The sequence below is a fragment of the Leptonychotes weddellii genome, chromosome 15, assembly GCF_054177405.1.
Source record: "Leptonychotes weddellii isolate Sample4059 chromosome 15, ASM5417740v2, whole genome shotgun sequence".
Classification (NCBI taxonomy): domain Eukaryota; kingdom Metazoa; phylum Chordata; class Mammalia; order Carnivora; family Phocidae; genus Leptonychotes; species Leptonychotes weddellii.
In genome coordinates, this window is record NC_138383.1 from 34,665,135 (window position 1) to 34,678,750 (window position 13,616).

General features: G+C 39.7%; 1 protein-coding gene across 5 annotated transcripts in view; it reads right to left on the reverse strand.

Moving 5' to 3' along the window:
* RHOT1 (ras homolog family member T1) overlaps positions 1–13,616 on the reverse strand; it is a 61,298-nt gene that overhangs the window by 39,846 nt on the left and 7,836 nt on the right. For all 5 annotated transcript variants that reach the window (XM_081805385.1, XM_081805387.1, XM_081805388.1 and 2 more), the window contains exons 2-3: positions 3,811–3,869; positions 1,894–1,975 (exon numbers count right to left, since the gene is read on the reverse strand). In XM_081805385.1, the coding sequence (XP_081661511.1) occupies positions 1,894–1,975; positions 3,811–3,869 (141 nt within the window). The remainder of the gene's footprint in view (positions 1–1,893; positions 1,976–3,810; positions 3,870–13,616) is intronic.

The following is a 13,616-nucleotide window of genomic DNA, read 5'->3' on the forward strand; positions in this document are numbered from 1 at the left end:
TCTTCATATGTTGAGTAATCAATGGGTAATGGCTTCAATTCCAATGCTGAAAAAGAATAATTTTGTAAATGAAGCAGGTTATAAGGCTGATTGCAGCAGAAAGCGTCCAACCCCCTCAGCTTCTGGTATAGTGCTGTTTGGCAGCTGGATGAGCAAGCCGTGTATGTCATTTTTAATGTTCCAGTAGTCCCATTAAAAAAGTCAAAAGGATGGGGTGCATGGGTGGCTCAAGCGTCTGACTCTTGATTTCGGCTCAGGTCATGATCTCAGGGTTGTGGGATCGAGCCCCATGTCAGGTTCTGTACTGGGCATGGAGCCTGCTTAAGATTCTCTCCCCCTGTTTCTCTGTGCCCCTCTCCCCCCCACAAAAGTAAAAAGGAACAGGTAAAAGCACATTTTTATTTAACCCAAGATATCAGAAATATTAAAATTTCAACATGTACTCAACAAGAGAATTATTGAGATTTATATTCTTTTTCTCATACCAAGTCTAATTCCACCTGTATTTTATACTTACAGCACATTTCAGCTTAGACTAGCCAGGTTTTAAGTGTTCAATAGTCGTATGTATTGGACTGCTCAGTCCTAGTATTTCATCTTTAGAATATGTAGGATACCAGCTTAGGAAAACAAAGTATTACCAATGTAGTTATGCCATGCTTACAAACAGATTTTATTTTATTTTATTTTTTTAAAGATTTTATTTATTTGACAGAGAGAGAGAAATAGCGAGAGCGGGAACACAAGCAGGGGGAGTGGGAGAAGGAAAAGCAGGCTTCCCGCAGAGCAGGGAGCCCGAAGCGGGGCTCGACCCCAGGACCCTGGGATCATGACCTGAGCCGAAGGCAGACGCTTAATGACTGAGCCACCCAGGCACCCCCAGATTTTATTTTTTAGAGCAGTTTTAAATGCACCGCAAAACTGAATGGAAGGCACAGAGATTTCCCATATACTTCCTGCCCCTATCACATAGCTTCCCACATTATGAACATACCCCATCAGAGTGGTACATCTGTTACAACTGACTCTTAACGTGGGGCTCGAACTCACAACCCCAAGATCAAGAGTCACATTCTCTACCAACTGAGCCAGCCAGTCATCCCTCCCTTTTTTTTTTTTTTTTTAAAGAAGTCCCAGAACAGAGCAAAATAATTTAGTGATTAAAAAGTTAAGTCCTTGGGGTGCCTGGGTGGCTCAGTCGGTTAAGCATCTGCCTTTGGCTCAGGTCATGATCCCGGAGTCCTGGGATCAAGCCCCACATTGGGCTCTCTGCTCAGCGGGGAGCCTGCTTCTCCCTCTGCCTGCCACTCTCTATCTCTCCCTCTGTCAAATAAATAAATAAAATCTTTGAAAGAAAAAAAAAAGCAAGTACTAGTGGGTAGAAAAATTTTAAATTATTCAAAGCAATACAAACGTGCTTCTATTATCATATAATGTAAGCAAGCTGATGACTGTTTTAACTATTATTTGAGGGAGGGGACAAAGGCTGATAAATTAAAGAACAAATTTAGAACTCAACAAATTCTCAAATTCAGAATTCCTGAATCCCTGATAACAAAATTAATCCAGAACTTACCTCTGCAAACATGCCAAGTCAAGGAGCATAATGATTTATCTACTACTTGTCATTTACCATCACTCCTTCCTTTTCATTATTATGGAACCCAACTTAGTAAATCTGGGACAGAAAACTACAAGACGGAGGCTTTATATGGCGTGTGGGGTGGGGTTTGGCAAGGAGATATAAATGAGAGAAGAATAGTAAATGATTATTTATTGCTAGAGAAAAAGGAACACTTATCCTGGAACACTTTTTAAAGCTCAGTATGTACACCTTTTTTGAGGACTATTAAATTAACGCTGCAGCTTCACCCACAAGAGGATATTCATTACCTGAGTAATCTACGATGTGTGTTGGAACTCTCTCAGGGGTGACATCTGCTGGAATGGTAATTTCTTCTGCTCGGGGAGGAACCTTCATTTGCAAAAAAAATATAGAAAAGAAAAGAAAAAAAAAACCTTTGGATATCATCAAACTTGTTAACAGATTTATTACACTTTTAAATGCTTATTTTTGTGCTTGAATCCACGACCCTGAGATCAAGACCTGAACTGAGATCAAGTTGGATGCTCAACCGACTGAGTCATCCAGGTGCCCCGATAAACACTTCTTTTAAAAAAGCATGCACAGGGCGCCTGGGTGGCTCAGTTGGTTAAGCAACTGCCTTTGGCTCAGGTCATGATCCTGGAGTCCCGGGATCGAGTCCCGCATCGGGCTCCCTGCTCAGCGAGGAGCCTGCTTCTCCCTCTGACCCTCCCCCCTCTCATGTACTCTCTCTCATTCTCGCTCTCTCAAATGAATAAATAAATCTTTAAAAAAATAAAAAATAAAAAAGCATGCACATTTCTACTTGTGTGAGCACAGGACATATTAAGGACATATTAAGGATACTTCAGATGTAACGCAGCCTAAAACAATACTTAAATTAATTCGGTGTTTCAAACATTTGATTTTTAAAATGCTGTTTTCATTCCATTTTGTTGATGCTTAAGACACGCTACAAATGAGGAGCTATGTTAATCCAAAGCAATTCTCAAATAAAACAATAAATTATCAAAATTAATTTCTTCTAGAAGATAACTGATTGGCTACATAAGCCTTGTATTTAATGATTCCATTTTTTAGAAAGACTCTATGATTTTTTAAGCCAATTAAAAGCCTCTTATCCATACCCAAGAGGACTATGCTAAAATGACAATTCTAAACTCAGTTAAATGATCACAGAAAGCCTTTAGGTATTATACTCCAAGTGATCATATGATGATACACTTTATTTCACAAATTAAGTAATTACTTATTCCAGTATCTTATTTAAGAGGGAAAAAAAGCAAAAGAAACAATGAATGGTTATGTGGCACTTGTAATTGTTGAAAACACTACCATATAATATACCAAATTCCTGTCTGAACAATGAGATTATACACATATTCTTAACTAAACAAGAGTAAAGAAAGGGGAAATGCAAACTGTGGGGCTAATACACCAACTATGTGAAGAGAATAAATAGTGTTCATCCCATTTGCATCAATCCCATTCCCCAAAACAAAATTCTAACTTTAAATAAGGCCTCAGCCAACAGTCCCTCATTCTGGAACACAAATATATTGCCAGTAATCATAAAACCACCTTACTTTTGGTGGTACTCTATTATTAAGCCTACCTCATTTGAGACACATAACAACCCTCTGAGGTAGGCAGAGGTGGTATGAATTAGTTTCTTCATTTGTAAAATGATGTAATGGATAATATTAAAGGTTCTCAAATATGTGTGTCAGAATCCTAGGGGTTCTAATGCCTCAAAGACTGGGGAGTGTCAGACGGAAGGCAGGTGGGGAGCCAGCCAGACGTTTCAAGCCCTTACTTCAACTAAAGGAATACTCACCTGTTTTATATTTTGGGGTTATGAATAACATTTTATTTTTAGGAAAGGATTAACAGCTTTGATGATCTCTAATATCCCTTCCAGCTCCAGTTTACAGATGAGACAACTAAGGCACAGAGATGACAAATGTCCTAGCCAAAATCAAAAGGAGGAAAAGCAAAGGACTTAGGTGAACTCAGATCTAGTTTGATTCTTGCTCCTGCACTACGTTTCAGGGATGGCTTGTGTAAACTAATATGAGCCCTTTTAAAGCCACAACTGTCAGAAGGAAAACACATGCCAAAAAAGTGCAGAATTTATTTCACTTTAACTCAATTTTGATAAATTTAAAAGATTTTAAATATAGACAAGACATAAAAATGTTTACCTCTTCTGGGAATTCTTCACTGACCAGAGACATAATCAGTGATGTCTTCCCAACTCTAGCTGTGAAAACAAACATCATTATTTTAATAATAAAGTGTTTAGGTTCTACATAAGCTCAAATTCAGCAACCACACAGCAGAGTCTGTTATTCATTCGCCAAAATCAGAGGCATCCAAATCACCCAGTTTTAGTACAATGCTTAAAGTAGCTCTCTTTTTCTGCTTAGAAAAGTTATGCATGCCCATTGTTTAAAACAAAAAAATTACCAAAATATAATATAAAAGTAAAAATCTTCCCCCAAATCCCTCTTTACCAGTTTAGTATATGTAGCCTCCCAGATTTTTTCTTTACTTATATTATTATAATAATTCACCACACAGTTTACTAGCAGAATCACAGCATTCATACTATTTTACAATCTTCCCTTATCATTTAAATTATGTACTTGGGCAGTATTCCATGTCCATACGTAAAAATTTCCTGGGAGGGGTGAAGGGACAGTTATTATGTAATCTACACAGAGTTTTAATTGGGCATGATGAAAGAGTTTTAGAGAGAAAAAGTGCTGATGATTACACAACACTGTCAATGTATTTAATGCCCTTTAACCGTACTCTCAAAAATGGTTAAAATGTCGAATCATACGTCTTATATATTTTATCACAATTTTTAAAAATAGCAACAGGAAATCCATTTTATATTAATGTAAAAAACCTCTTACATTATTCTTTGACAGTTGTATAAGAATCCATCGTAAGACATGTCCTTATTTATTAATGCAGTCTCCTAACAATGAGCACTGTTCAAGTTTTCAGCTTTATAAACAATGCTGCAATGAATATTTCTACAGGATAAATTCCTAGAAGTGAACTCAAGTTAGCATGCATAATCGTCTTTATTTTTAATAAATATTTTTAAATCACCTCTAAAAAAGAATAATTTACATCCTCACCAATAGAAGATCAGTGTGTCTGCTTTGGACATCCTTATATTCTTTCTTTTTTAGGGTATCATATGGAAAAGCTTAGTAAGAGCAAAAGTAACTTTCCTGTTATATTTTCTAACCTAGTAAGATTTTTAATGCACAAACTTAAAAATCTTCATTTTCATTTGTAAATTTCATTTCTATTCCCATCACTTTCTGATCATATACAGTCAACTGCATCAACTAAATCCTTTTGTGATTCTAAAGGAAAACAATCCACCTGCCTATTAATCTCTGCCATAATAGCAAATTGGTTTCCAAAGGTAAAGCCTAAATATGAAAGAACTGGAAAATTTTTAAGTGAAGAAAAGTCACATTCCTTTTTTTAAATGACTAAAAGAAAGGGTGACTAAAAACACAAGTCAAGTCTTCGGAAAAATAATGAATGGCTGGAAAAAAAGAGTACTGGTAAAACAACTTAGAGGGTGTGCTGCAAACAAGTCAGGTGTTGCTAGTGGAGGCTCAGAGTAGATGGTTCGACAGGTATCTTCTAGCTCCGATTTCTGAGAGTCTTTTCAGTCTACTTGTGTGAGAAGGCTTGTGCCTTTTTCAAGTAGCTGACTATAAGATAACACTTCTCTGAGTTCCAACCATGTCAGTGAATCCAGAGCCCATCATCACAGAACTGCTAGAATCCAGTTATCAATGTCAGCTTATCCAGCCCCCCCGGCAAAAATTTTCAGATGAAGTACCTGGGACCCAGAAACAGCGATTTCTCAAGGTCTCACTAAAAAATGAGTTGCAGACTTAAGAGAATAACCCACCTTCTGATGGCTAAGCCAGTGTTCTATCTCTTTCCTATGACATACTTTAAAAAAAATACTAAGATGTGGGGTGCCTGGGTGGCTCAGTCTGTTAGGTGTCAGCCTCTGGCTCAGGTCATGATCCCAGGGTCCTGGGATCGATCCCGAATTGGGCTCCCTGTTTAGCGGGGAGCCTACTTCTTCTCCCTCTCCCTCCGCCTGCCGCTCCCTCTGCTTGTGCTCTCTCCCTCTCTCACTCACCCTCTCTCTCAAATAAATAAAATCTTATAAAAAGTAAAATAAAAAAATATTAAGACAATAATACAGAGAAGGAATGATAGCCCCTAAAGTCAGCAAGCAGTACATACACAAATACTATATAAATTAATTAAAATATTCACTGATTCACTGGTGACCAATCCAGCAGCTCTAGTTCCACTTTTTTTTAAACTTATTTTGAGAAAGTATCAGACTTACAGAAACATTGCAAAAATAGTACAAAGGAGTCATATCTATTCTTTAACCAAATCCCTCAAATGTTAACATTATACCACACTTGCATTATCATTCCTTTCCTCTCCCTCTCCCTACTCTCTGTATTTTTAAACCATGATGGCCCCTTACATAACCCTAAGCACCTTAGTATGAATTTCCTAACAAGATCATTCTCTTCCATAACCATGGTGTACTGTCAAGATCAGGAAATTAACACTAACACAGTGCTATTATCTACTCTGTCAACCTTATTTCACCATTCGTCCCATTACCATCTTTTATAGAAAAGAAAAATCTTTTTCTTCCCCCAGGATCAAATGTTGCATTTGGTGGTCACGTCTCCTTAGTCTTTAGTCTGGAAGAGTTCCTCAATCCTTTTTATCTTTCATGGCCTCAGCATTGAAAAAACAAGTCATTTAATTTGTAGACTATCCCTCAAATTGGTTTGTATGATGTTATCTCGTGATTAATTTCAGGTTTTGCATTCTGGGCAGGAATGCTGCAGAAATGATACTGTATCCCTCACAGGGCATCACAGAAGGGAGATGATGTTAATTTGTCACATTACTGGTGATGTTAACTATCATCACTTGGAGGAGGTAGTGTCTGCAGGTTATTACCATTCCCTTTGTAATTGATAAGTATCTTGTGAGAAGATACATTGAGACTATGCAAACATTCTGTTTCTCATCAAACTTTTACCTATTGGTTTTAGCAGCCATTCATGATTCTTGTGTTGTGTTGTTATAGTGGTTGCTACATGGTGATATTTCTATTTCTAGCAATCCTTCTCCATTACTCTGTATTCTACTTTAAGGAAAAACTCCCTTCTGATTCATATCAGCATGGTCTCGTGGATTCCTACAATATTCTACGTGTTATAATCCACTACTGTCATTATTTGGAGGTTCAAACAGTTCCATTTTACTTCGAAAAATGACATTTATGCAGGTATAAATCAGGATTACTATATGACCTCATTTTACAAATAAATATGTATTCACACTGGGAAAAAAAAAAAAAAACCCAGAAGGATCTATACACCAACAGCAGTCATCTCTGAAGTAAATGTAATTGTAACTGTGTTTTTGTACTTTTGCATATTTTCCCAATTTTCTACAACAAATATAAACAATTTTTGCTACTAGAAAATGTTAACAAGTACTACTTTGGGCGCCTGGGTGTGTCAGTTGGTTAAGCGACTGCCTTCAGCTCAGGTCATGATCCTGGAGTCCCTGGATCGAGTCCCGCATCAGGCTCCCTGCTCGGCAGGGAGTCTGCTTCTCCCTCTGACCCTCCCCCCTCTCATGTGCTCTCTCTCATTCTCTCTCTCTCTCTCAAATAAATAAAATCTTTAAAAAAAAAAACAAGTACTTTATTTTTTTTTTAAAGATTTATTTATTTATTTGACAGAGAGAGAGAGAGCACAAGTAGGCAGAACGGCAGGCAGAGGGAGAGGGAGAAGCAGGCTCTCCACTGAGCAGGGAGCCCGACACGGGGCTCGACCCCAAGACCCCGGGATCATGACCTGAGCCGAAGGCAGCCGCTTAACCAACTGAGCCACCCAGGTGTCCCAACAAGTACTACTTTAAAAGTCACCATTTGGTAGTGAAATTGGCATGTTCTAAATTTATAGATGGCAGGTGCGCCCAGGTGGCTCAGTCAGTTAAGTGTCCAACTCTTGATCTCAGCTCAGGTCTTGATCTCAGGGTTGTGAGTTCAAGCCCCACATGGGGCTCCAAAATGGGCATGGAGCCTACTCAAAAAAAAAATTTTACAGATGGCAACTAAAATTTACCTAAAGATTGGCATGTTAAATGCATTCTTTCATCCTTGCAACAAATATTTCTTGAGCACTTCTATATACCAGCCACTATGCCAGGTGCTGGGGATACCCCTGATCATGGCACTAGGTCTTCCCTCTTTTCACATTCATGGAGATTATATTCCAACAGATTTATGAGATTTTCACTAATAAAGAACATTCTTTCTACACATCAGGACAAAAAGCAGAAACTCAAAAACTGCCCATCCTTGATTTACCCTTCCTCTGTACTGAGTGTTCGAGCTCTATCAAATTTTCCTTTGAAATTTTTAATATTAATTCCTTCCTCTCTGTTCCCACCTTTTTGTAATTACGGTACTTTTACTGAAACACTCCCCATTCCCAACTTTCTACCCCCTCCTCCAACCTCTCCTCTTATTAAAATCCATCAGCAATACAAATGCCAACACCTCTCTCTTAGACACCTTTTTTTTTTTAAAGATTTTATTTATTTATTTGACAGAGAGCAACACAGCGAGAGAGGGAACACAAGCAGAGGGAGTAGGAGAGGGAGAAGCAGGCTCCCCGCTGAGCAGGGAGCCCGATGCGGGGCTCGATCCCAGGACCCTGGGATCATGACCTGAGCCGAAGGCAGACGCTTAACGACTGAGCCACCCAGGCACCCCTAGACATCTTTTCATTTTCTAACTCATCTGATCAAAAGCCTTGACTCTCAATTACCTACCATATCAAGATGAAGCATTCTGCTGGCCTTTGAAAATCATGCATAATTGAATCCCACCTCATCTATTTCATCTCATTTCCCACTATTGCCACATACTCGATTTGCTCAAATAAGGCCATTCTGCTCTGCGTAAGCACAAACAGGCTATGATGGATCTTGCCTCCTCACATGGTTTATTCATCTAAAACAGCATTCCTTCTCACTCCTCTGCTTTTCCAAATGTTAACTATCTCTCAAGGACAGCGCAAATTCTACCTCATCCCTAAAGACGTCCCAGGGCTACTGCAGCCCTCGCTTTCCTTCTTTGAACTCCTTATGTGCCACATAACTTACATCAAACTGTTATGAATATAAGGTGCATACTTAACGTGTGTGTGTCTACATCAATATAATAATCAAATATTTGATAATGAATTGAATTTTCTAATTTTATATGAATGGGAGAAAGACTTCTAGCACATCAGCCAGACTGAATTATTTGACTTGCTTTCACCTTGCCCAAGCACAATAGCATTGCTTTTGTTTCAGCCCTGCCATTTAGGAAATTAAGTTCCACCTTGTGGAGCTTCTGGAACTATCCCATTCCAAGTTTTTCTTACCAGCAACTGAAGAGCTATGAACAGTAGGGTAACTTCTGAGGGGAAAAATAAATTCTAAAATTACTGTTCAGTTTGTCTTTAGTAGAAAATAATTAATGTTGAAATTTCCAATAATATTAAAGGAGGATGTGATATAATAAAGAATCCATCTGGACTTCATCCCCACCCAGTTCCTGGCACAGAGCTTCAAAATCCCTTAGAAGTTCCTGTGTGATAGGAGTGTCTTTTGTTAAAGTCCGTTTCAACATACTTGAGTTTATCCTGATAAGATGACCCATCATGGAGAAGGGAGGGCCTAGACAGCTTCAGGATGGGGACTGGTTACCAACCATGTGATTAATGGGTTGGAACCTTCAGACCCACCCCAAAACCTAGCAGCTGGCAGGGGGGGAGGCCAGGAGCCCACAGATTGAGTTCAATCACATGGTCAATGATTTAATCAATCATGCCTACATAATGAAGCCGCATATAAAAACTCTGGACATCAAAGCTCAGGGGAGATTCCTAGTTGGTGAACCTGATGATGAACCAGGAAGGTGGCACACTCTGACTCCAAGGGGACAGATGCTCCCAGGCTCAGGGCCCTTCAAGACCTTGCCCTATGTACCTCTTAATCTGGCTGTTCATTTGTGTAACCGGAAGTACAGCACTTTCCTGAGTTCTGTGAGTTGTTCTAGTGAATTATCAAACCTAAGGGGGTTGCAGGTAGCCCCAAACTTGTAGTCAGCCAGGAGGAAGTGTGGGTAGTCTGGGGACCCCACTTGCAGCTGGTGTCTAAAGTAAGGGTAATCTTGTTGGGGACGTTGCACTTTAACTTGTAGGATCTGATGCTAACGCAGGGTGGTTAGTGTCAAAATTGAATTGAATTGTAGAACACTCAGAAAACTGCCAGAATGAAGAGGGCACGGCAGTTTTGTTTTTATAAAAAGTGGTGATGGCTCAAAAAACTGAGAAACACTGTAACAGACCTTCTATCCAAGAGTACGAGTTCCACTCTGGCATATTTGCCCATGTCTGGACCAAGCTAGGGGAAAAAACACTGGAAGATCATACAGTATTAACTTAATGCTTTTACATGACCCATCTTCCTTGTGCAGACTCCTACTATTAATTAATTTGCTAAGTATTTACCTGATTGTCTTCCAAGTACAAAGTTTAAGCTTACATTCTCTGTGGGGATAATATGGAAAATGTATTAAACAAGATAGACAAAATTGCTATGAAGAGGTACAGATCAAGTGCTATGCTCAATCACTCTTGAGAAAAGGGAAAGGGGGCAGGTAAGGGTGGGAAGAGAAAGGGATATTTTCTGCTCTAAACATAGCAGAAAATCAAAAAGCTCATAAAAGAAGCTTATAGTTTGGTCTCAAGGAGGAAAAACTGAGTAATCAGTTAAGACATGTGTGTTCTTAAAACAGTACTGTGCGTAACATCTAGGCAAACATCCAGCATATCACCAGTGATCTCCTAAAGGACTTCCTAGACCTTCTTGATGAAAACTTTACTTTTCCTACCAGCTACTGAGTATCTCTGGAAAGACTAAGGAACAAGAATTTCATTATCACCCACGGGAAATTCCACAAGGGCAGAGAATGTGTCTTTCTTGCTCACTATTGAATCTTAGGTCCTAGCAAATGCTCTTAGTAAATGCAGCTTATGGCTTAGTGGTTAAGAGCACAGATTTGAAATTTAGGGAAGTGGTTGGTTACTTTTGAGAGAAAGAGAAGGAAATGCAAGGGGCTTCAACTGATTGGTAATGTTTTCTTTATCAAGCTAGGTGATGGGTATTTGTTATATTATTCTTTATACCTTTGATATAAATATTTCACACACACACAAAAAGGGAAAAAAATAATACAGGCTTTGGAATCAGCCAAGATTGGACGGAAATCTTAGTCCCAGGGCTTACTAGCTGTGTCTCCTCAGGCAAGTCATCTAGCCTCAGTTTATTCATCTATATAATGCTGAACAGCTGCAGCTGAATTAGTAAGAGGATTAATTAAGATGACATACGTAATGCTCAGCACAATACCTGGCAAACATTAAATACACAAATGGTAGTTATCATCATGATGATGATGACAGTTTAAATTAAAGGAGTTAAGTGAGCACTAGAATGGGCCAGAAAATTTGGATTTGGGAATCAGCTTTCTAATTAGCAGTATAACCTTGAGTTGTCACTGACTCTCTCTGGGCCTCAATTTTCTCATCAGTTAAAAAAAAAAAAAAAAAAAAGGACTAGATGCTACAATGTTTATACTCTGTTTATTAAAAAAAGGACTAGGTGCTATCAATGATTAATCTACACTATCACACAGCACACCTTAGAAGAGTGGCCTGTAACAGATGAAAAAGTGCACATTACATGTACCTTATAGTAATGTACCTCAGGGTATCCTAGCAATGGCAGACAGATCCCCAAACCGTATCTGTTATCTATTTTAATTGTGTATAGGAAAGTGATTTGTCAGGAACCTTCATCTATCTATAAGAACAAAGTGCGACTCACCAAGGCAATATGGGGTCCAGAAATTTCTAGAACTTGCTGACTTATAATCAGCATTTCATAACTTTTTTCCTTAAATAACTCCTTTCATCATGGTCTTGTTTAGGGTCCCAGAAATCCCAAACCTTCAGTTAGCTCAAGGTAGTATTCATCTCAAAATCCATAGTAGTCCATTCTAATTCCACATGATATGCACAATGGAGGCAAAATAGTTATCTTAAAATGAACCAAGCCACTGCCTTCTTATTTCAGCATCAGAAAACCTAGAGCTTGGACCTCCTGCCTATTTTTTACTCTTGGCAACTGAGGCTACTGCAGAGTAAGAAGAATGCATTTGGGAAAGAGCCCTAACAAAGTTCCTTGCAAAGAGTGATGTCTGATTGAAGACAACACACAGCAGAGCTGCCTGTGGGTCACCTGACAGGAGGATGCCTCTGCTGTGAAGTCCAATCAAGTCCACCAGGCCCTGTACTATACGTTATTTTAGTAAGTAATAAAACTCCCAGGTACTTAAAACAACAAACCTTTCAGGAGATCCAATGCTTGTACAATTCCTGTGGCCTTTGAACTTCTGGGTCTTTCTTACCCAAGTAGAGAGGTCTTTTTCCCTAGTGTCTCCAAAATCCCACAACTACCGCCAGCACAGATGTTCCCAGAAACTGTTCCATTTCTTTTTTTTTAAAGATTTTATTTATTTATTTGACAGAGAATTACACAGTGAGAGAGGGAACGCAAGCAGGGGGAGTGGGAGAGGGAGGCTCCGCAGGCTTCCCGCGGAGCAAGGAGCCCGATGCGGGGCTCGATCCCAGGACCCTGGGATCATGACCTGAGCCGAAGGCAGACGCTTAACCGACTGAGCCACCCAGGCGCCCCAAAACTGTTCATTTCTGCAGAGCTCTCCTGGACATCTTACACATCTCTACGTTGTTTTTTGTTTTTTTTTTAAGATTTTATTTATTTATTTGACAGAGAGAGACACAGCGAGAGAGGGAACACAAGCAGGGGGAGTGGGAGAGGGAGAAGCAGGCTTCCTGCTGAGCAGGGAGTCCGATGCGGGGCTCGATCCCAGGACCCCAGTATCATGACCTGAGCCAAAGGCAGACACTTAATGACTGAGCCACCCAGGTGCCCCACATCTCTACATTCTTATCCTTGATCAACTATGTTAAGAATGGGAAAAATGAATCAGATGCTCAATAACTCAGATGCTCCCTGGTACCCAAAGGGAAAACAAGTCTCACTCTTGCTTGGTCCTTGAGAAATCTGCCTGCCTTAATACCCTACAGACCTTGATTCCTCTCGCAATCCCCTTTTTAGAATTACCTTTTTTTAAATTTATTTATTTATTTATTTTAAGACTTTATTTATTTGACACAGAGACGAGAGAGCACAAGCAGGGGGAGCGGCAGGCAGGCAGTGGGAGAGGGAGAAGCAGGCTCCCCGCTGAGCAAGGAGCCCGATGTGGGGCTCGATCCCAAGACCCTGAGATCATGACCTGAGCCAAAGGCAGCTGCTTAACCGACTGAGCCACCCAGGCACCCCTAGAATTACTTTTTTAAAATTCTGCTTGTATCCCACCACTCCAAAGCCCTCACCAGTTTCAGAAGAAACCTAACTTAATCCACAGCTGGAAACCTTCAACAAAAATGATCAAAATGAAGTAAAACACCAACATTAAAAGGCCTATTCGTTTCCAAGGAAGCTAAGGACTTACTGCTCCATAATCACAACCACGCAGGCCTTCAACAGGTGGTCCCTGTTACCTTTAGAGTCCCCTCCCTCACCACAACCCTTCCACGTCAGCCATTCTCCCTCATCTCTCTGCTCAAAACTCATGAGAACAGCCCTTTTCCTGGCCATTGTCCCTTTCTGCTTTTCCCATGGACCCCTTACATTCCCAGGGATATTTTCAGAAGGGAAAGACCAACATTCTGAGGAAATTCCGATTTCTTCACAGCTTGGCTCAACA